This window comes from Lupinus angustifolius, chromosome LG12 (genome assembly GCF_001865875.1).
Source record: "Lupinus angustifolius cultivar Tanjil chromosome LG12, LupAngTanjil_v1.0, whole genome shotgun sequence".
NCBI classification, from domain to species: Eukaryota; Viridiplantae; Streptophyta; class Magnoliopsida; order Fabales; family Fabaceae; genus Lupinus; species Lupinus angustifolius.
The window spans coordinates 11,824,850-11,849,185 of NC_032020.1; the positions used below are offsets into that span (position 1 = coordinate 11,824,850).

General features: G+C 33.8%; 3 protein-coding genes across 4 annotated transcripts; 2 read left to right on the forward strand and 1 right to left on the reverse strand.

The window, feature by feature from the left end:
• Positions 439-3,711, forward strand: LOC109363064. 2 transcript variants are annotated; one of them, XM_019609237.1, is made up of 5 exons: positions 439-737; positions 1,033-2,179; positions 2,345-3,220; positions 3,318-3,432; positions 3,571-3,711. In XM_019609237.1, the coding sequence occupies exons 2-4, from the start codon at positions 1,175-1,177 to the stop codon at positions 3,354-3,356; spliced, it is 1,920 nt and encodes a 639-aa protein (XP_019464782.1). In that variant the 5' UTR covers positions 439-737; positions 1,033-1,174; the 3' UTR covers positions 3,357-3,432; positions 3,571-3,711. The 2 variants fall into 2 exon arrangements, with proteins under 2 accessions (XP_019464782.1, XP_019464783.1); XM_019609238.1 differs by lacking the exon at positions 439-737 and having other exon boundaries at positions 927-2,179.
• On the forward strand, positions 7,745-14,679 carry LOC109362852 (protein MALE DISCOVERER 2-like). Its single transcript, XM_019608901.1, has 14 exons — positions 7,745-8,102; positions 8,285-8,728; positions 8,830-8,962; positions 10,066-10,137; positions 10,753-10,896; positions 10,976-11,110; positions 11,380-11,484; positions 11,585-11,646; positions 11,734-12,174; positions 13,044-13,234; positions 13,325-13,457; positions 13,549-13,706; positions 13,792-13,980; positions 14,165-14,679. The coding sequence occupies exons 2-14, from the start codon at positions 8,629-8,631 to the stop codon at positions 14,423-14,425; spliced, it is 2,124 nt and encodes a 707-aa protein (XP_019464446.1). The 5' UTR covers positions 7,745-8,102; positions 8,285-8,628; the 3' UTR covers positions 14,426-14,679.
• LOC109361887 lies at positions 18,454-19,875 on the reverse strand. Its single transcript, XM_019607416.1, has one exon. The coding sequence runs from the start codon at positions 19,873-19,875 to the stop codon at positions 18,454-18,456; it is 1,422 nt and encodes a 473-aa protein (XP_019462961.1).

Below are 24,336 nucleotides of genomic sequence, written 5' to 3' on the forward strand. Positions count from 1 at the left end.
CTTTAAACTTTTTAATTTCTACAAAAAAAAACCATATATTATATATAAGTATGTAATCACCACAAACCTATTAATCACCTCTCTAGCATCTATACTATTAATAAAGTGAAAACACAAAATAACCACCCATCATGGTGTAATTTGTGTTTTTCTATTTTGTCCTTAATATCTTTTAATTTCTACCAAAAAACCATATAATATTATTTTCTTATTTTATATTATTATCTTTTTATTTTAAAAGTGTATTTAAAAAATTGAATATTAGACCAATTGAATAAATTCAACCGTAAGTTTAGCGCAAAAAATTATATTTGAATTTATAAAATACAAATTATACATTACAAACGATAAGAAAGCGGATTGACAGAGACGACAATATATCTCAGCACGTATTATACATAAGAGAAAAGGTATGTTGACCAGACACTTTGGATTTTATATCCGAAAGCAAAAGAAGAAGAAATACAAAAGCTTTGTGTCTCTTTCTATCTCTCTCTACTTTTCTTTGCTAACACTCATTCCCTTCACCCACACTATCATTTAGCAACCGACCATTTCTTTTCCTTATGATATTTTCATGAGATGTTACTGAAATTTCTTACCAAGTGATGTTCACTTACTACTGATTTGATTATTCTATTCTATCCAATTCAGAAGCTGCATGTCCATGCCAAACAACAACAACATTCTCTAGTTTCTTTGGCCATGTCCCATGTTTCATGTTGTTGTTAAAACAGGTTCTGTTTTTTCTTTATTAGAATTTATTTATTGATTTTTATCTTTCATTGATATTATACTATTATCATTAGTGGGGTTATTAAGTTTGTGATGATGATCATGATTAATGAGAGTGCTTTTGCTCTATTTTACTTATTCATTAATAATAGTGACTAGCCTTTTCCATTATTATATATTTGTAATTTTGTATACTTAATTTATTCAGTAGTAGTGGTAGAAAATTTTGCAACTTTAACGTTTATTTTCCCTTTCCAATCTTCCAATATGGATTTTCTTTTCTATGCTTAATGACAGAATATGAAAGGCCATTTAAGTTATCAGCATCATCTTTCAGAATTCTAACCAAATATTCTTAGCCCCCAAGTGCTGAAATTAGTATAAGATATCATCTTGAACTGTGACATTCTTATACAAAAAAGTTCAGTTGTGAAACATAATGGATGAAAGGAAATTGGATATCAATGCCCCTCTTATGTCTGTGAGGCACTCTTATGCTACATCACAATCCTTAACTAAATCAAAGAGAAAGATATTAGAGAAGCAGCACCATCTTCAATGTAATAAATCAGACATGACTTTGGATCAGGTCACAGAACCTGTTGCAGTGCCTTTCAATTGGGAACATATACCTGGAAGATGCAAGGGTATTAGTGTATCTGAGTCTCAACCTCTTAAGGAACCTTCAGTTACTCTAACCCCTAGTCTTCCCCCGGGAAAGTTTACAAATCTTGCTAAAGTACCATTTGAAAAGGGATGTAATGTTGCAAGGAAATTTAGATCATCAAGTTGTTTAAGTGGCAGTGTAATTAGAATAGATTGTGACAAAGAAAAACAAGGTGAGAAAATAAGGCCTAGTGTGGAAGAGGATGATGGTGATGATGATGACGACGATGATGATTATTCCGATGCACTTGAGACACTGTCACCTACAGAGTCATTCTCTATGAATTGTAGTGTAAGTGGCTTAGATGATTTGTATGCAAACAATTGTGGAGCCTTTTCTTCAGATAAAAAAACTCAAGACTTGATGATGAGTCGATTTTTGCCTGCGGCGAAGGCTATGACTATACAGCCTCTGCAATATTCTTCAAGAAAGCAATCTGTTCAGGTAGAACAACTGAGAGATGTTACCAAATTGGTTCGCGAGGAGAAGAAGTCCTTTGTTGATAAACCTATTACTGACATTATACCATACATTGGTCAATTCCAAGAGGAAGAAGATAATAGTGATGATGAAACTGATGATTATGAGGATTCTGCGAATATTTCATCTAAGGGTTGTGGATTATTTTCTCGTTTTCGCGCTAGTAATTCATTGTGCTTATTGAATCAAGTGCCTGAGATGAAAATGAGAAATCAGTTTTCTTCTACCAATGAGGTTGGAAAATCTAACAAAAGTTCATACATTCGATCTTATAGCCCTGCTCCAGCTATAAAGAAGGTAAGAATTAAGGCACACCAAGGCGATATTTGATTTACTTATGTTTTCATTTTCAGTTCATATGGTTTCTATCAATAATTCCGAAGATAACACACTATTTTAAATAGTCCATGCCCTCCTTTTGCAAATTCAGCATTTTCACTAATTGTGGTTTTTTTCTTCCAGGCTTGGGATGCTATTAACAAGAGCAAATCAAGCAGTGGAGATGCATCATCAGACATGCAGGAGGCAAGAAAAAAGTGGACTAGTGGGTCAAACAGGTTTGTATACTCAAGTGAATTGAAGCACTCTTCGTTTCGTCGTTCAACAGCTGCTGGTTCATCTTTTCGAAGTATTCATCAACCTCCCTCTCATGGAGCAAGGCTTGGTGATTCTAAACAATCTGGCAAATTGAAATTCCCAAGCCAAGGCCATTCAAGTATTCAGGAGGTGCAATCACAAGGAACCAAAAAAAGTTCAAATTCCAGGAGCCTTGCAATTGAAAAGACATTGTATATAGATTCTGAAAGTACATTAAAATCATCATTCTCAAAGTCAACTTCTGTAGATAACACAAAAAGGATAAACACTATGGTTGCAGCATTGGACAAAAGAGATAGGAAAGACATAAAATCATTTCAAGATATGAAACAAGTCCAATCTGTGGAGGAAAACTTGGATTCTGAAGTATTAAGCTCTTCGGAAACCAATTCTTTAACTTTGTCTAGCATGTTACATCTCAAGGCAAAAGAGGATAAAGCTGAAAGATTGAGTACTGATCAAGGGTCATTTGATGAAGATAAAAATACCGACAACCTGCAAATGGTAGTGTATGATGATTCAGGAAAAGTACTTCCTCCACCATTGCCGAAATCACCTTCTGAGTCCTGGCTCTGTCACACCTTGCCTTTAGTTTCTTCGAAGAATTCAAAGCTGCATTCAAGTCAAGTTTCTCAATTCCATGCTAAAAGGCAGGGTTCAAATGCATCATCCAGGTATACCAAGTGGGAAACAGTAGTGAAAGCTTCGAATTTGCATCACGATCATGTTCGCAGTTCTCAGGTAACCCACATTAGTCACTTTAGATATATTTCTGTCTTCCTTAATGGTGAAGTCACAGAGATAAAATATGAAAACTCACATTTAACTTTCTCTACAGGAACTAACTATATACAAACCCCATCATTCAAAATCCTAGAGATGGAACTCAATGTCTTCCTTTGATGTCATGTTATGGTGCAAGCTTTTAATGTCCTCTATCTATGGCATCATAGGTAATTACATTCGGCATAGTTGATTAGATTTTTATTTTCTATACACTCAACTTTTATTTTCCACTTCCTTTTGGATTTTGTTTCCATTTGTTGATTTCTTAACTTGAGCCCTGACTCCTTTTAATTTCTTGATTTCAGTATTGTATAAAGAAGAATCAAATTGTTTTTGGTGATTTCAGTATTCTATACAACAACACTTCCGGACTTTTTGGTGATTCAAGATTTCATAAGCTGCTCCCAACAAAGTGCATATACACTACTGTGGAGTGTTTTTCTTGACTTTTTTTTTTGTAAATTGGCATTAGTGATTGCTGTTATATATGTATAGTTGATTGTTTCCTATTTTATATTCATAATTACATATAAAATTTGTTTTCACATTCAGTCTGTATATTCTTTCACTTTCACAAACTTATGTTCAAGTATGAAAATCAGATTAATTCTGACAGAGTTGAGCTTCAAACTCTCTGTTATTCTTTTTGAATATCATTAAATCTGAAGCATTCAACTACTTCAACTTGTTGCTGCCAAAAAATACTATGAATGCAAAAAGTTGATGGTTTTAAGATCATTTGTCAATCCTATCATCTCTCCTCACATTATGGCTAATTGAGTTGCAGGATGATTTCGAAATTAATGGAAAGTGATTGGCATAGGCATGATCTCAAACATACAAGCTCAATTAATCTTATGCAAATTCTTTAATACCATAGTCTTTTATGAGAATAAGATTTAGGCATGCTTCTTCTTCAAATTCTGGAAAATAGTGTAGTGATATCACATTATATATATGACCAGTGCATGGCATAATCAAAATAATACATAAGAACTCTATTCTTAAAGCCTTTAGTAGTACTAGTGGTTTAGGTAAAAAAATACATATACTTGATGACAAAACATCTTATCATGATATCTATATAAATTGAACTCAAGAAAATTCATACAAGTGAGTAAGTGAGCAATAACAAGAGAGTAATTAATAAGATAGTGTGCTGAAAGTGACTTGATTGTGAAGGATGATGAGATACAAAACATGATGATGGTAAAAAGTGAAATGGTGACCAAGTAATGATGAAGTGGTAGTTAAACAGTGTTAGTGGCAAGTCTTTTAACATTACCCCCTTGTTTTGGTCTGAAATATTTTTATATCATCTCTTGTATTCCCCGTGAACTTAAGTTAGATATAAAGCATTTCAGACTTGTCTCACCATATAATATATACCTTGGATGCATCTGATTTCGTTAAAAGAAAGTAGTTTTAAGATGCTTATTTAATCATATCAAGAAAGCAACTTAATTATATATATCTAAACAAAAAGATAGTGGCCACAACTTTATAGAGTATTAAAACTATGTTTTATAAAAAATATCAATTAAATTTGATAAAACTATGTTTTATAAAAAATATCAATTAAATTTGATTCAGATTCGGTCATAGACTTGGTTTTGTTTCATTAGTAGTCTTAATGTTTATGATTTTGCATAGTGGTACATAAACCATAGGTCTTATATTTCTTATTTCAACATTTAATTGCTTATGATTGTTTGCTGTTATGTGTTTGGGTTAAACCCTTTGTGCCCAATTAAAAAAAATTTAGATTATAAAAAAATCAATTATCTATAAATTATGATGGACCTTAATAATAAATTAACTTTGCTTTTATACGTAACTAAACCTTAACACGATTAATTCATAAAATATATGAAATAATGCATTATTTTATGTCAATGCATGAATATATTAACGTATATAAGGATAGAAGGTGTCTACAATTTGCTATGTATGTGTAACGGCGACGTCTGAATTTAATTTGTCATGCTTTGTAGAATATTAGGTATTGGACAACCATATCACATAATACAGTAAATTGAGGGGGTGTGGATTTAAAAAATATTTACTTTCGGTAGGAATATGTGCATAAACAAGAGGACGTGCATATAGTTTAGATTGAGTCACATTTGACAAATTGTAATTAATTTTCTTTTATAAGTACATGCATGAGCAGATGAGCTATATATAGACTTTCATGCATTGGAAAGATAAATGAATTATAAATATAGAAAAAGATATATGTACGTATAGGTTTTTTACACTATTATTGTATCATTCATATTTCATTTTTACATATTTTATTGACTTTTAAATAAAAGCTATAAAAATGAATGGTAAGTGATGCACCAAGTATGTATCAATTTTTAATTGTCAATGCATAAATATTATACTCTCAGCTCTTGTTTGGAAAACTTAATTCGAAGAAAAGGGAAGGAAGGGGATAGTTTAGGAGGGAAATCTCTTCTTTGAGAGTTTAGTTATAGGAGAGGGAGGGTTTTGAAGATATTTTAAAACCTATGAAACCCTCTAAAACCCTCATCATCCCATTTGTTTTGTTCCCCCATTTTGGGGTTTTTTTTGGGAGAAAAACAAGTTAAAATACCAAATTATTCTTACTAACATTTGTTAATTACATCTATACCCTTTCTCATTAATTTGGAGGGGAAAGAAGAAAAAAAATGGCATGTGAGTCATCTCACAAATGTATTTCATGACTCTCAAACATTTTCCTTCAATTCTTTTCATTCATTTACTTCTAAAATCTAACTCCCAAACTAGCCCTTATAAATAGTTCTCAACTTTGATGTAAACAATTTTAAATGCAATTATTAGTTCCTTGAGAGTTGGGAGAAATGGAGTATGATCATGGAATTTCAATAAAGGACATTATTTCTCTAGGAAGAAGAGGAATATGAAGAATTTCTAATTTTTTTTGAAGATGCACAACTTCATCAAGACACTAATGATGTGTGGCTTTAGATTCATAATAAAGATGGTTTATTCATTCCACAATGCTTATCACGTGTTGCAACACCAGGATAGTATTTGTCACAACAACTTTTTTAAGAGATTATGAGCATGAAACATCTCACCATAGATGAGGAGTCTAGAATCTTCTTGGATGGTGTTCCAACAAAATTAAATCTTGCTCATCAAGGAGTTTTAGGAGACCAAGACTTGTTTTGATGTATTCTTTGTGGTGTGCTGGAGGAATCAACAAATTAAATCACTTGTTCTTCTTTTGTCTAAATTCATATACAGTGTAGCAAAAACTTGATTATCGGTTTGGTCTTATTAATTCAATTATCCACAATCACATTAAGACCAACTTCTTACAAACTTCCTCATCTATGATGGAGAACAAGAAAAAAGAACAATGAATGTCTTTTTGGTTTGTTGCTATATGGACTTTATGGTATGTTAAACATAAAATCATTTTAGAAAATTCTAGGTTCCATATAGATGAGGTTATTAACTTAATTTTTTTGCATGCTTGGAATTTGCTTACTGCTCATTTTCCTAGCTTCAATTACTCTTTTGTGGAGTATATAATGTATCCTTTGAACTATATCCTTAATTTTTAATGTGTTTGACTAAGTGGATATAAGTACTACTTGTTCTCCTAAATTGTGAATATTTTTATTAATGAATTTTATTGGTGATAAAAAAAAGTAACAAAGTCCAAATCCAAACAATGTAGCCATGAAACTAAATAATGTATATATTATTGAATATGTCAGATTATCACTAGTTAAAGCTGATGTATATTTATTCGTGTGTTAAGTAATATTTCACTTTTTAAATTAAAACTTTAAGGGTCCGCTTGTAGTTGAGTTTTGGAGGGGAAAGAAAAAAAAATGAGAGGTTTCAAAGTCATTTCACTAATGTATTTTATGCTTTCAAGTTTTCTATTTCTCGTTCTTTCCCTCCGAAACCTAACTTGCAATAAAACTATAAAAGCTTATTGTTGATGCATAAATTGAGAGAGTGAAAGTTGAGATAATTATATAAGGTATGGATCCGTTAGCAAAATGTTTGATAAGTGAGCTTTCTTCTAAAGGAAATCTCAAAGAGGGAGGAAGGAGTTGAAATTTAATTTGCATCTACTTTATGGACTTATGATGCACCAAACTTTTCTCCTATAATTAATTTTATCAATATCTGAATGTGAAAATGAGAGTTTGAAATGATAAAAGAAATTAAAAAACAATAGACAATATTTATACATGTTTGTTTTCTAGATGAATTTGATATATTAATTGATGAATTCATTCATAATTAAAACTATCCTTTATATTAATTTAATTTTACTAATTAAATGAATTTAATTTATCTTACTTTTTTATGAATTGAGGATGTTAGATAATTTTTGTAGGATAAAGTTATATGTATGATAATAGAGTACTTCAAACCACAGCAGTCAAAACAAAAGCGTGTCCGAAGTATTCGGAAGTGGGGGCCAATGGAACCTACAACAAATTTTAGAAACTGGAAATTGGTGTGTAAGAAAGAGAGAGAAGAAAAAAACACTACATTTTAGGAGAGAGAAAAAACAACAACAACAACAACATTGAGAGACATAGATACTTTAGGAACCCAGGGAGAGAAAAGAGATTGGGAAAGCCCGGTTGAAGATGGTCGAAGAGAGATTCTTCCTCTGAGATCATCCTGAAAAGGGCACCAATACAATCAATAATTTTAAGGGTTCATTTACATTATTATAAAATCTAATAAAAACTAAATCTTTCCTTTTTATCTCTCAATTTTTTGTTGTCCAACTTCCATTGCATCTCTCATACATTAGCTGAAAAAAGGGATTTATTTTCCCATTTGCATGGTAATTCAATGCTTTCTTAAACTTTTTTAAAAAATATGTATAATTTGATACAAAAAATGCTTGCTTGGAAATGGGGTTATGCATTATGTTCTTTGGTTGGTTACAAATTATAAAGTTTGGATTTTTTTATTTATCTCATGGAAAAGTGTGTTCATTTTGTTGAATTATGCAATTTGTTTCAGCTTCAACCCCACATTGCTGAAAATCATTTGAGAGGAAGATTTTGAGCTTGGTATGCCTTTGTTGAGAATAAGGTTGTAACAAAGGTATTACATTACAAAGATGAGGGACCCTAACATGATCTTCTTCGGAGCCGAAAGCTGCAATTGTTTTTGCTTTATATTGTAAATTTTGCCTAGTTAGTGGATTTTTTGCTGCTTCATCCGAATTGGTTGAAGGGTTTCTCTGTATAGATAATCATACCTGGCGATTTTGTACATTAATGATATGCTATATCATATAGCTTCCTGGCTTTGAAGAGATAAATATATTGTCTCTACCAAAGTGACATTGGCTTCACAAAGCGATGGAAAGAAATCGGGACCCTTTTGGATTATGGATCAGAATTTGTTTTGGATTGGTCTCTTTGTTGGGAATTCAGCAGTGTTGGTCTCTGAATGATGAAGGTGATTTTCATGGATTGCCCTTTTGTTTTTGCTCCATATGTGGAGAGTCATGTAATGATTTACTGTACCTTTATGTATGATATTTGGAATGGAAAATTCAGGATTGAGTTTGTTGGAATTTCGGGTCAGAATAACTGCTGATCCTCATGCTTCTCTGGCAAATTGGAATCCAAATGATTCCAACCCTTGCAAGTGGTTGGGTGTTCGTTGTGTTGATGGTAAAGTGCAAATGCTGTAAGTTCCATTGATTTGCATCTTTTTCAGTTTGTTGGTGAGAGTTAAGACAATATTTTCTTTATGGTGCTTGCTAATTTGCGAACTAGTACTTAGTTCGCATGGATGCGAACTGATTCTCAACCGTTGGATGAAATATGTGATAACCGACTACCGGTTGTGCATTTTTTAAAAGTCGTATAGCCAAAGTATGACTTTTATGAAGAAGTCGGGACAGTTTATAACAACTCTGGCATTTCCTACCCAGAAGTCGGGTCACCAAGTCACGACTTCAGAAGTATATTACCCCTGTTCTTTGCATCTAGTGCCTAAATCAATAGCTGAAAAACATAACAAATCCTCCACATATACTAGAGTACACATTACTGCAGTAGCATTAAGGGTATTTGTTTGGGAAAAGAAAGGGATAGCAGGCACAATAACTGGATGAGAAATCCTTTTCTCTTAACTGTAGTTCTTTCCTCTCCCCTCTTTCATGGCCCATTATGTGCAATAATTCCAAGTCCTCGGATGCAAAAGTCATTTCTTAAGGCTACATATATTGCAATTATGAGATAGCAAGCAAACGTGGGAGTTTTGTTTAAGCAAGAACTTAAACATGATTTTTCCAAGACCACGAGAAACCAGAAACCACTTAGAGCACGAAGGAAAGCAAATAATAACAAAAACAACAATAACAAAATCAACCATACCAAGTAAGTATATTCTGGGTTCACTTGTGTTGTGAAGTCGTTGATTCCTATACCGACTTCAGAAGTTGTACTGCAGGATCACCACTTCTAGACAACATCGTTAATTCCTATACCGACTTCTATACTATAATCATATTCTTCATAGAAGTTGTACTTCCGAATCACGACTTCTACAAAACATCGGTAGCCGGTCACGAATTTGACGGATGAGATTAAAGACTATTCGATCTAACGGCTAAAAACAGTTCGCATTGATGCGAACTAACTTGCAGTTCGCAAGTTAGTCGCCACCTTTCTTTATTAGTGAAGACTAATGCATGTAGCTGTTTGTGATGTTCAGAGAAAGTTCCCATTGTGATAGATGTGAATGAGTGTTTAAAGGATTTTGTGCCTTCCTGTTATTTGTTTTAGGGATCTGAATGGACTATCTTTGGAAGGGACATTGGCTCCTGAGCTTGGGAAACTCAGTCACTTAAGATCTCTGTAAGGGATTCTTCATAACATTCCTGTGTTTTAGTTTTCTATGTTCTTGGTTTTTCTTTGTCAAAACGTGTTGTGTTGAACCTTATAACACTAACCGATCATGATCTTGATTCTTGAACAACAGTTTAAATTGAAACATTAAAAGCTCTGGTTGAATTTTATCTTATAATAATATACTTAATCTAAGAGCTCAGTATTTGCTCTAGGCCCTAACTGTAAAAACTGATGGACATGGGATTTTGGTATGGTCCACTGGGATATGGATATCGAATTTGGTACTTGCATGTATGCTCGAAATAGCTACATAGTGCCGGTACCCAAAGATTATAAAGGGCTGGTGTCGAAATGCAGTGTAACATGAGAACTTCTTATATCCACAAGGGTTCCTTGTTTTTGTCGAAAATAATATGTTGACCCCTTCTGTTTGGTTATTTTAGTAATCTTTATCAGCTGTACCATTTTACCACATTTGTTGGTCTATGCCTATAGTTGAAGAATGAATTAGAGGCATTTCCCCAATGTTTGGATATCCAACATGTAAGCTGACTTAATATTGTTTTTTATATTCCATTATATTTGTAATTCGGCTATGCTTCCGTTGTTACTTTGAATTAGTGTCGTATGCAAGAACAAATTTTCTGGCACCATTCCCAAAGAAATTGGAGATCTGGGCAAGCTGGAGTTACTAGATTTAAGGGAGAATAACCTGACTGGAAGTATTCCAGCAGAAATTGGCAGGATGTTGCCGTTAAAACGATTGTAAGTTAACTCTATATTTAACTTTTTTATTTTCTTAGATTTTTGGGTACACCTTCAATAAAATTTTATATTTCCCTAGGTTGGTTTGTGACAATAAAATTGAAGACATTGATTCTGAAGAACTTGAAAAGCTCAGATTGCCATCTAAATTGCTATTTTTTGACAACTGCTCACCAACTTTTTTCGGCTGCATGAATAGAAAGTTTGGACATTGGTAAGTATATATTCATTTTCTCTCTGACCTAGTGGACTTGTAACCACTAGCATTATTTGATTAGTTGTTATATGAGAATGTGAAAGTTAAGATTTGAGTTATAGTTATATTAAGGTAGTAAGATTAGATTTATGAGTATAAATTTTTTTAACTGTCTCATCCACAAGGATTTTATACTTGTCTTAATTTGTTGAATTTTTTATGGTTACTGAAGTTTATAAATGGCTAACTTTCCAACTTTCTGACCATTTGATGAATGATGCGGGCAGCGTGTGGCATAGTGATTATTCCAGACAATGGAACAAGGCGGATTCATTGTTTATTCCAATTAAAGGAGCACTTATAAAATACCTCAATGTCTTGGCACTTCCACTGTGCGTAGATAACAAATAGCCCAATCTCAATCTCAATATGTACATATACTTTGTTGTTTCTTCTGTTCAATTTACTAAAATTGTCTACTCTTATTCGAAGGTTCAAGCTACAGAAGGCCTCCTTTCATGATTATGAAGAGAATTACTGTAGCAATCTGCCTCGTGAGTGGAGAACATTGATTGAATTGTGTCCAGAATTTGAAGAATAGGCTTTTAACTGACACTCAAAACATGCCTTGCATCATGTAGGTTCTGAGGAGCTAGAGATTGTCCAGAATGTATCAAATCTAGTAAATTCTGCACGACGTAAGTTACTAGATCAGTCCAGTAACCTCGCAGCTGCACCTTACAGTGGTGGGCCTACTATACAGATCAGTTCTCTTCCAATTACCCTGAGTAGTGGATCTTTCTCGGCTGTGCCAGATGCCAATAAGAAACAAAATCAGTCACCTGCACCTCCTACTTCACCTTCCGATTTTCCACATGATACTTTGAATAAAACAAGTGAACAACATGGAGGAAATGGTGCTTCTAGAAAATGGTGGAAGTATCTTATTATTATTTTAGTCGTTGCCCTCCTGGTCATTGCTATTATGATCCTGCTTTTTGTTTGGCGTAAACGAGCAGCAAAAGTAATAAAGCCCTGGACGACAGGACTAAGTGGACAGTTGCAGAAAGCATTTATAACAGGTAATGTTTCAATAAGTGATTTAACTGCAAATTAGATTTAGCAAAGTGCAACCTGCAATTTAACAATTATGTATGTATCATGAGCTTATCACCTAGTGTGCATATATTTTTTAAAATTTACTTAAAATAAAAGATACATGTGTTTAAACTCGACAAATTAGATATTGGTTTTACCGCATTCTCCAAACCTGTTTGAGTGTAGCCAATATCTAGGGCATCTTTAAATTGGTGAGCATGAAATATAAGCTATTAGAAGAGCATTATGACTGTTGCATCATAGAATTTTAAATTCCTTTGAATATTAACTGAAACAAATGTTGATATTAAAAATGCAGTAGTAACTAAATCCTGGTTTGCTTACCAAATTTTAAACAGCTCAGTTTTGGCCTCTCTCTTTTATGTTCTTTAGCCTATAGGGTAAGTTCATTATTTACACAGTCTCACAGTAAGACCATAACCTTTTGTACAAGTATTCAGGCTCACCTGTTCAATTTATTTAAACATCAACATTTTATGAACAGCTTTCATTATTTACAATCAGTCAATTGCAAGAAAATGGATTTCAGCTCGTTCTACAATATACCGTCTAAAGTGTCTACCAATGAATCACTTATGCCTGAGCTTTCTTATTTTAGTTATTAGCTCAAACAATGCCCTTCATCTATTAATGTCATGTGTATGCTCACTTGTGTTAGAAAATCCTGTTATCTTCTAGCTTGGGCTTAGATTTGTTGGTTGGTGTGAGTAGGGACTTCGGTAGAGATTGTAGGTTTAAGTCATGATGGTAAAGACTTTCCAATGTGCCAAAAAATGAAATTGATGTCAATTTATTGTGATAACATAGTGTCATGTCATCATATGAAATGCAGGGGTCCCGAAGCTGAATCGAGGTGAGCTTGAGACAGCCTGTGAAGATTTCAGCAATATCATTTCGAGCTATAATGAGTTCACAATATACAAAGGAACATTGTCCAGCGGAGTCGAGATTGCTGTTGTTTCTACTGCTATTACTTCTTCCAAAGATTGGCCAAAGAATATGCAGACGGCCTATCGGAAGAAGGTTAACCCTCCTAAAGTCAATTCAATTGGGTGATGGACCTAAATTCTCAAACTTAACTGTAGCTAATATTTTTTTCTTATATATTTTCAGATTGATAGCTTGTCTCGTATTAACCATAAGAATTTTGTCAATCTTATTGGGTACTGTGACGAAGAAGAACCATTCACAAAGATGATGGTGTTTGAGTATGCTCCAAATGGATCCATATTCGAGCATCTGCATGGTACTAATGCTCTTTGTTTCAGTATAATACCTTGCACTGTAGGAAATTTGAATGAATTAAAGGATAAGTTCTGTATGTTTTATTTTTCCAGCTAAGGAAGTTGAGCATCATCTTGATTGGAGTGCAAGGATGAGGATTATTATGGGCACGGCTTATTCTCTCGAGTACATGCACGACCGGGAACCACCAGTATCTCATACCAACCTTAGCTCACTTTATATATTATTAACTGATGACTATGCTGCTAAGGTAGAGAGATTTCTATTCTTTTGTTTGATTTCAATGTACATTAGCAATCAAGTAATATGTGTTCATCCTATTGCATCTATCTCAGATTGGAGAAATGACTTTTGGCCAATGTCTAATAACACCATCCAACAGAAAAGGAGATCCATCAAAGAAATGTGAGTTGCCACCCCACTGTGATCCTGAAACCAATGTCTACGACTTCGGAATATTGTTGCTTGAAATCATTTCTGGGAGACTACCTTATTCTGAAGAACAAGGCACCCTTGTGAACTGGGTAAGTTTGAAATTTGTACCCCTTCTCTAGCATGTTCTTAGAGTAGAGCTAAGTGCATGCTCTAGGAAGATATCCACCATTGATTTGTTTTATTTAAAATTTACGTGAGTGTATATGCTCTAGGATAATTGAAATTTCATTGTTGTATGACTCTTAATAAACAAATCCTCATCAACTTTTCTAGGCTACTGAGTACTTGAATGATAAACAAACTATCGGCAATATGGTCGATCCGACACTTGAATCCTTCAAAAACAATGAACTTGATGTGCTATGTGAGGTGATCCAAGATTGCATTCAACCTGATCCAAGGCTAAGACCATCAATGAAGGACATAACTCCCAAACTAAGGGAAGTGCTTCAAGTATCTCCCGAACAAGCTGTTCCACGGCTCTCTCCGCTCTGGTGGGCTGAACTGGAGATCTTGTCAGGGGAGGCCACTTAAAGAAGTTCCAACTCTTTCATTTTCTGATCAAAAAATGTTCTAACTCTCTTCTGTGTTGTAAGTCAAGTCTCTCTCTAACCTGTGTCAAGCTTGCACAGTAAAATAGCTTTATGATAATGCTATATGATATTTACCACTCAAATTCTTTTCTTCTTTGATTCAACTTGTTATTTTGTAAGCATGTGTATGATTAATAACATAGCTATTCTTGTCTCAATGGAAGTGTGTTATGTCATTTTGCAAGTTGGGTGTTGCATATTGTACTTTTTTTTTATTAAGTTTGGGGTGTAAAAACTTTAACACACAAGTTTGGGATGTAAAAATATTATTTGTGTCTTGGTCCCAATGAACATGCAACTTCTATATAGTTCTGTTCAGTTATTGATAAAAATTGTAATAATTGCTTTGTGATCAAGACAGAATACCAATTCCAAACCACAGATATGCACCTATTATTTAAAAGGAAGAAAAAATTGAATAAACAAAAGCACCAACAATAACAAATACAGGTGATATTTATGTGATTTGATAGACTAATTATAAGAACTATTAAGAAATGAAGTTGATGATGAAAAACAAGAAACCTATAAGGATTCTTGAAAGATGAATGAAGAAGATTGAAGAAAGAAATGGCTCTTTTATTGATTGATGAATGAATGAACAAAGCTTGAAGAAAAACTCTTTTATGAGTTGCAATCTTTCTTAACCAAAAAGAGAACTAAGACTTATATAGACTAAGATTTAAGCCTAACAAACTAATATAAAACAAACCCACGTGATTAAAAGAAATTAATCACGTTTGCTTGGAATACAAGAAACTGTTTCTGCATGAGTCATGGCAATCTCGGTCAGATGGCCCATGGTGCTGATGCTGTTGGCTTGGTCAGGCTCATGTGCCTTAGCACTGATGTTGTCCTGGTCTTGCTCATGCGCCTTGGCACTGATGCTGTCCTGGTCTTGCTCATGCGCCTGGGCATGGGCATACTTAGCTCGGTCAAGAACACAGTTGGCTTGCTGCTTGGTCTGGTCTTCTGGGACAAGTTGGGGCTTTTCATGAGCAGTGTTGGCAATGTTGCTTAATACCCCCCACAAGCTGGGGAGTATATATTGAGCAACCCAAGCTTGAGATGAATGGATGCATAGTCCTTTGGTCCAAGGGCCTTAGTTAAAGCATCTGCAAGCTGTAAATGAGTTGGAACAGGCATAAGTTTAATCTTGCCATTGGTACATTGCTCTCTAGTTGAATGACAATCAATCTCGATATGTTTAGTTCGTTCATGAAATACAGGATTGAATGCAATATGCAAAGCAGATTGATTGTCATAGAAAAGCAGAGCAATCTTAGAATAGTTATAGTGCAAATCTTCCAACAAATAGGTGAGCCATATGATCTTAGAAGTAGTTAGAGCCATAGCTCTATACTCTGCCTCACATGAACTTCTAGAAACAGTTTTCTGTTTCTTAGATTTCCAGGAAATTAAGGAATTGCCAAGATAAATGCGATATCCAGAAATGGATCTTCTTGTGTCTGGGCAAGAAGCCCAGTCACTATCACTATAGGCATGCAATTGTATAGAAGAAGTATTAGGCAAATAAATGCCCAAACCAGGAGAGCCTTTGATGTATCTCAGAATTTTATTGGCAGCTTGTTGATGTATAATAGTTGGCTTGGCCATAAATTGAGCCAACTGATGGACAGAAAAAGTTAGATCAGGTATAGTATTTTTGTAAGGTAAATGAGCCTACCAACTAGTCTTCTATAAGCATTAGGGTCAGAACAATCTCCACTGCTATCTTGATGCAGGTGTGATCCTTGAATCATTGGTGTGCTAGATGGTTTGCAAGCAAGAAAACCTGCATCTGAAAGAATCTCCAAAGCATACTTTCTTTGATTCATTGTAATACCAGAATGGTTTCTAGAGATCTCAAAGCCAAGAAAGAATTTCAAGTCACCTAGATCTTTAATTTGAAAGGCAGTATGCAATAGTTGTTTAAGATGATTAATTTCAGTGATATTATTGCCTGACAGAATTATGTCATCAACATAAACAAGCACAATAGTAAGAATAGTGTTAGACATCCAATGAACAAAAAGAGAATGATCACCCTTGCATTGCTTGTAACCATGATTAATTAGAAAGTTTGACAGCTTAGAGAACCATTGCCTACTAGCTTGTTTAAGACCATATAAAGACTTTTCAAGTTTACAAACTAGGTTATGAGAGACTTGTAACCCAGGGGGAGGGACCATATAGACAACTTCATTGAGATCCCCATGTAAGAAGGCATTGTTCACATCTAATTGCTCAAGGTACCACTTATGGACAAAAGCTAGAGCAAGAAGAAGTCTCACTGTGCTAATCTTAGCAACAGGAGAGAATGTTTCCATGTAATCAATTCCTTCTGTCTGTGTGTACCCTTTAGCTACTAGCCTAGCTTTATACCTTTCTACACTCCCATCAGACTTATACTTAATCTTGAATACCCATTTGCATCCTATAGTGCTCTTATCTTTGGGTAAATTGGTAAGGGTCCAAGTATGATTGAGTTGCAAGGCTTTCAACTCAGTGTCGATGGCATCCTTCCAATGAGGATTAAGTATAGCCTAAGCATAGTTCTTAGGTTCAATTTGAGTGCTTATTGAAAGAATTCTATGCTTACGTTCAGGGGCTAACTGATTATAAGATAGATAGGAAGAAATAGGATATCTAGATGATGTATTATGGGCAGACTTGCTCAGCAGGGCACAATGATAGTCTTGCAAGTAAGTAGGAGGTCTAGTCACTCTAGCACTTCTCCTATGGTTAAGGTTATGGTTAGGGACACTGACTTCACTAGGTTGATCAGAAACTTCCTCAACAGGATGCTCTGTATGAACACTTTCAAGTTCAAGATTGGTCTGAAATTCTTGATTGTGAGGAGTAGTGTCAAACAAATCATCATAATGTGGTATAGGTAAGGTAAGATCAATGCTATTTTCTTTATCACAATTATTAGACACATAGGGAAAAACAGATTCATGAAACATAACATTTCTAGTCACCTGCAAGGCTCTATTAGACAAATTTAAAACCACAAAACCCTTTGTACCATTTCTATATCCTAAGAAGACACATTTAGCTAATCTAGGATCAAACTTACTCCTAGACTGACTAACAGTGCTAGCATAAGCAAGACAACCAAACACTTTGAGACCCTGGAAATCAGGATATCTTCCATACAATTTCTCAAAAGGAGACTTATCATTGAGTAAAGGAGTAGGCAACATATTAATAATGTGTATAGCATGTATTATAGCACAGGACCAATAAACCTTTGGTACCTGACTTTGCAACATTAGAGCTCTAGCTACATTCAAAATGTCTTGGTGCTTTCTTTCCACAACACCATTTTGTTGTGGGGTGTAGGGGCAGCTTGTTTGATGCACAATCCCTTGACTGGAATAGTAGGATTCCATTAGGAATTCTTTGCCATTATCAGTCCTCACAACCTTAATTCTTTTAGAAAACTGATTTTCAATTAGAGTGACAAAATCTTGCAAAAGAGAAGAGACTTCAGACTTGTTCTTTAACATATAAATCCATGTGAATCTAGTATTATCATCTACAATGGTAAGAAAAAACCTGTGTCCATGAATGGATGTGATAGCAAAGGGACCCCAAATATCAACATGGACCATGTCAAAGGGTTGCATAGACACACTTTTGCTTATTTGAAAAGAAAGTTTCTTCTGTTTTGCTTGATGACAAATGTCACAAATGTGATTCTTTCTAAAACTAATGAAAGGAAAAATATGTTTGAGTTTACTCATACAATTCTCAGAGGTGTGGCCTAATCTAAAGTGCCATATATCTACATTAGTATCATGTGAGTAGCATGAGTTGGCTTTGTGATGAAAATTGGCAGCTTTTAGCATGTATAATCCCTTGATCATCTTAGCTGTACCAATCATCCTCAAAGTATTCTTGTCCTGAATTTCACAACATGATTTATTAAAGGAGACAATGCAAGGTAGAGACATAGTTAGCTTAAGGATGGATAAAAGATTGTAAGTAAAACAAGACAAATATAACACATTGTGCAAGATTAGGTTTTGCAGAACTTCCTGAGACCTCTGTAGTAACCAAGTTGCCATTTGGTAATCTTACCTTTATTGGTCTTATTTTGTAGTAAACAGAGTATAAGGCTAAGTTGGAGCATATATGGTCAGTTGCTCCACTGTCTAATATCCAAGAACTATTGTTATGAGTTAGAGTGGTACCAAAGTTACCTGATTCTTCTGTTTTATAATATCCAAGAACTATTGACATGACATTACTTACATGACCAACATTGTGATCTTCATGCTTTGGAACTATAGAATTATTTTGTTGTAGCATGTTCACCAAACCTTGATATTGTTGTTGAGTGAGTCCAAAAATTGTTCCATCTTGGTCATTCTTGGAGCCAGTTTGTTGTTGTTGACCCTCTTCCTTTGAAGAGTTTGTTGTGATTGAGTTGACTTGTTCATTCTTGGTGAATTGAAAGTTAGCTGGGAATCCATGCAGCCTATAACACACTTCAATTGTGTGACCCGTTTTCTTGCAATGAGAACAATATTTCCCTGGACTTGCACCCTTGATCCAAGATCCTCTACCAGGTGAATTTGGTGGTCTTCTTCCTTGAATTGATCCCCTTCCTGGTGTACCCCCTTTCTTCCAGTTTCCTGTCACAGCCATGGCTTTTGCATCTATGTCTAGCCCATATAACTGAGTTTCTTGTTGTGTTACCAAAGATAACACTTTGCTCATGCTTGGTAATGGTTCCATGACCATAATTTGAGACCTTACTCCTGAATATGCATCATTCAATCCTTTGAGAAACCTGACAATCTTGTCTTCTTCACAATTTTTCTTTGTTCCAATTTCAGCTGTGCAGATTGTTGGATCCACACAATTGTATACTGGTAAGGGCCTAAGGTTATCAATTTCATCCCAAATGGTCTTGACCTCTGTGTAGTAGTTGCTGACTGTTGATTCTCCTTGTTTGAAGTTTGATAGTGAGTCTTGAAGATCACCAATTCTATAAAGATTGCCTTGTGAGAATCTTTCCTTCAGCTCCTCCCACACTTCAGGAGCCTTCTTTATCCAAATAATACTATGAGATATTGAGGGATTTACTGATCTATTGATCCAAGAGATAACCATATTGTTTGCTCTCTCCCAAGCTGGATAAATTGGGTCTGATTTGATAGGCATTCGGATGGTTCCATCTATGAAAGACAGCTTTTGTTTTGTGGTGAGACTAACCTCCATTGCCCTTGCCCACTGATGATAATTCTGATCATTCAGTAGAGGTGTGACCAAAGGCAGTGCAGGGTTATCTGAGGGGTGCACATAGTAGGGTGAATTTATGTCCAATATGGAAGACATAGTTTGAATAGGGATATTTGTAGAAAGCAAAGAAGCCATTGAATATAGCAGAACTCTTTTATAAAAAGAGCTCTGATATCATATTAAGAAATGAAGTTGATGATGAAAAACAAGAAACCTATAAGGATTCTTGAAAGATGAATGAAGAAGATTGAAGAAAGAAATGGCTCTTTTATTGATTGATGAATGAATGAACAAAGCTTGAAGAAAAACTCTTTTATGAGTTGCAATCTTTCTTAACCAAAAAGAGAACTAAGACTTATATAGACTAAGATTTAAGCCTAACAAACTAATATAAAACAAACCCACGTGATTAAAAGAAATTAATCACGTTTGCTTGGAATACAAGAAACTGTTTCTGCATGAGTCATGGCAATCTTGGTCAGATAGCCCATGGTGCTGATGCTGTTGGCTTGGTCAGGCTCATGTGCCTTGGCACTGATGATGTCCTGGTCTTGCTTATGCGCCTTGGCACTGATGATGTCCTGATCTTGCTCATGCGCTTGGGCATGGGCATACTTAGCTCGGTCAGGAACACAGTTGGCTTGCTGCTTGGTCTGGTCTTCTGGGACAAGTTGGGGCTTTTCATGAGCAGTGTTGGCAATGTTGCTTAATAAGAACAACCAAATAATAAATCGTGTAATATTATGCTACTCATAATCAATATCCGATGGACAAAGATCTGTTATTCGTAAGCATGTCCCAAAGTTTGTTCCAAACAAATTAAAATATTACATGTTAGTTAAAAAGGTTAAATATTTGTGACTTTTTCAATTTTTGTATCATTTTAGTTAGTTCCGGACAAACTTGAGACATGATTGGGACAGCATTCATTAAGTCCTTAACCTGAAAATTTCCAAATTAAGTATGATAATTTGTCCAATCATGTAACATTTGTTTACTGAAAGTGCTTGTAATAGCCTATCTCCTAGGTTCAATTTTACTAGTCCCTTTTGATCTTTAAAACCACCATCCACAATTTGATAATCAAATTCAATGTACCCTCACGCCATGATGTGACTTGAAAGTGTTTCAATAGCTTAAACAATTTGTAAGAAAGGTTAGTATATGCTAAATTAAGACCTGCTACCTTCTCAATTGGAGGAATTCAGATTTTGAAGCATGCACAACATAACAATTTAAGCAAGTGACAAGGCTATGAAAGTGAAATAATTAACGTTTGTATGTTTGGACTCACTTTTATACGAATGTCGACTTAATTATACCAGAAAATACATCATACAGCACTCATGATGTATGAATTTTTATACTTTTATTGTGTTATTAATGTTAAATATCATTGACTCTTATATAAAAGTAAGATATATGAGTGATGAATAATGTATTGTCTATATAAAAATTATTTTAATATTGGATAGATATTAAAATTTTAAAACATATGGCTGTAGTTTGTTGTTGACTTGCTTTATTAATTACAAGGATCAAAGTATATAATCATATATCATATTTGTGGCTGAGTTTTATAGGAGGGATTTAGAGGGGCGAGGAAAGGATTCTCCCTTGGATTTGCAACATAGTACTGAGATACTGACAAATGAGTAAAGTTAAACCTTGTTAACAATTGATTATAAGATCAAATCACTAAATCAGAATAATATATTCTAAGACAGACAAACTTGAATCTCATTAAAAAAAACTGTAAACAAAATAATTTCATAAGAATGGTCGACCCAGTTTTTAATTACTTATTAAAAATTTAGGTCTAACACTAAGAAAGTCCAACACAATTATCAGCTAATTAGATTTTCTAAGCATAATATTAAAAACCTGATCATTATCATCTATATAAAAAAGACTATTGATAAAAGTAAAAGACGCATGCTTCAATCATTTTTACGCCTTCAAAAAGATTAGTTTTTGAATGTGAGAGCTAAGACCCTTGTGGGAAAAAATGAGTTAAGCAACAATTTTCATGCAGTTATAAGGAACTTATACAAAAATGGAAATAATATAGTACCAGAAAGCAAGGAATGGCAGGTACAAGGTTGGTAAGAATTACTCTATTTTGTGATAATGTAATTGAGATGACCTAATAAATCGTGTCTAGCTAATAATGTATTCCGTGACATTAATTTTATCTTATTAATGGAGATTCAAGAATGTATTTTGAAACAAAGATTAATTTGACAAACAAATATTTTTTTTCGTACATGACAAACAAATATTTTAATGGAAACTATTTTATATTTGCAGGGAAAAGGTAGAAAATATTTTATACTTTATAGTCTATATCAAATACCTTTGTAGAAAGTAACTATTATATTTTCATAATGTGGCTGATGCATGTCAAATGTGTGTTAGTCTTTTATAGTGGATATATAAAAAAACCGAAATTAATATCTTTATAAAAAAGTTATAGAAAAGAATTAGAAAAATCTAGATATCAAGTATTTTTCAGACTTTAATATTCCAGGATAGTTTCCCATGATAATAAAAAAGATCAGTAATAGCAGAAAGGGAGACAGAAAATGGTTTGTGTAAAGCCAAATGGGTCCTAACAGTTAGTTCCACTAGCCACCAGGGCCCCTAAAGTTGAATTATTGAAAAGCAATATTTGTTCTGGACCACAAAGAAAGCAACAAGTATCAAAATCAATGAATTTAATGAGTTATATTAGTTAAAAGACAATTAGGCAATCACTTATTCTAGTTCCACCCCGCATTCATACCCATAAAGAAAGTATCAATTGTCAAATGCTCCACAAATCAGACTTTAGTGCTGGCACATACACAGTATATACTTGTGCATTTTCTAACAAGTCAATCTGTACTTAATTCTCTCCATGAAATAATAACAAAATTCAATTTCAAATTGTTTTCTTAAAAATTAATTGTGATTTTCTTATGCTTTCTAGTCACTTTGTAACATTTTACTTTGTAAACTCAACACTTGTGCTATGTTTGCAAGTGACTTACTTATGGTGTTTATTCTGCCATTTTGGGTGTAGCACTAAGTTATTACATGATTTTAAATTATGGCTATTATGGTATTTATGAATAATGTTATAATTGTCATAATTGTATGAAAATACAAGTGACATAACCATAATTGCAACAACCATGTGATTGTGGAGATTAAGTAAGGCTTTCTTCCCAAGTCCTTAAATAGAATCTCACTTTCCTTCACCTTACTCCAAATTAAATCTCAACAAGAATTAGCACCATTATTTGTGACGCGTGAGTATGTAGGACCAGATGCAAGTGGAACATTTTAGTATGAAAGAAGTGTCAATTATCAATAGTCTGGTATTGTAAATTAATGCTTTGAGTGAAACTCATCCATTCAATTATAGCTCTACACCATTTGGTGTCGGATATGACAACATGCTCTTTAATTAGCCCCATATTTTTCTACCTTACATTATCTTATCAACATTAATTTAATACACTGGAAATCAGAATAATTAAGAAGAAAATAGGTAACACTTTAAGAACTTCTAAATCCTAAACAAGACATTGGTCTAGTGGTATAAGATCTTACTAGATTATAAGGTTAAAGATTTGATTCCTCGAAGTGACACTTGTTGAGAAACAATATATTTTTTGTTTTTTATTTTTCATACATTATTCTCAAGCAGTGTTCTCATTGTGATACTGCTTGGCTTGTGTTATCCTAGCTTACAAATTTCACAAAGTTATGACTGAAAAATACCCATGAAATAGCACTCGAGTGGTCCATATATCAATAACATTAAACAATGCTTTCATTTTCCTTTCCATATGTAACTTGTGGAGGCAGTGCATGTAGGTGCTCATATATATGATGTCCAAAGATGTGGACCTTATTTATTAAAAAAATCATAATCAGATTTTTTTTATGGGGATTGAAGAAATTGTGTGGCTAAGGATTTAACATTTTGTTTTTATCAATATAATCAATTTTGTTTGAAACTATGTGCGACATATCATTAAAGTTTCAATAATGTATCAATTTAATAAAATGATTTACAAAAATAAACATATTAATAATAAATAATATTTAATTAAAAATATTTTTTAAAAATGGATCCCTTGTAATATAAAGGATCTAAATTCTGAACCTTGTTGGGGTATGGGAATTAATGCATGCTTGGAAAGTTGCTCTCTTTTAGGACAATGTAGAAGGGTAGGGATTCTCCTGGAGAGTCTATTGGATAAGATTAAAACATGTGGCAAAAAAATTATTTTAATGGTTATAATTATATGTTATTTTTTAATAAAGTAAATATGAAATGTTTAAAAAAATTCATCACTGGAGTGGAGTTTAACTCATCTAAAAGGGCATGTATTGGTAAATTTCTCTTGGAATGGCATCCCCTAATCTCCAATATCAAATGACGTACTAAAAAACCAAGCATTCAAAATCTCATGAATTAACACAGATTTCTTCATTCCAGTAAAAAGTAAAAACAAGAATTTCTTCATATCCTTAAACTTTCGACAAAGAACAAAAGTAAATTAAAAACAGTCACAAAGCAATGCTCCAAAACATGGGGAAATG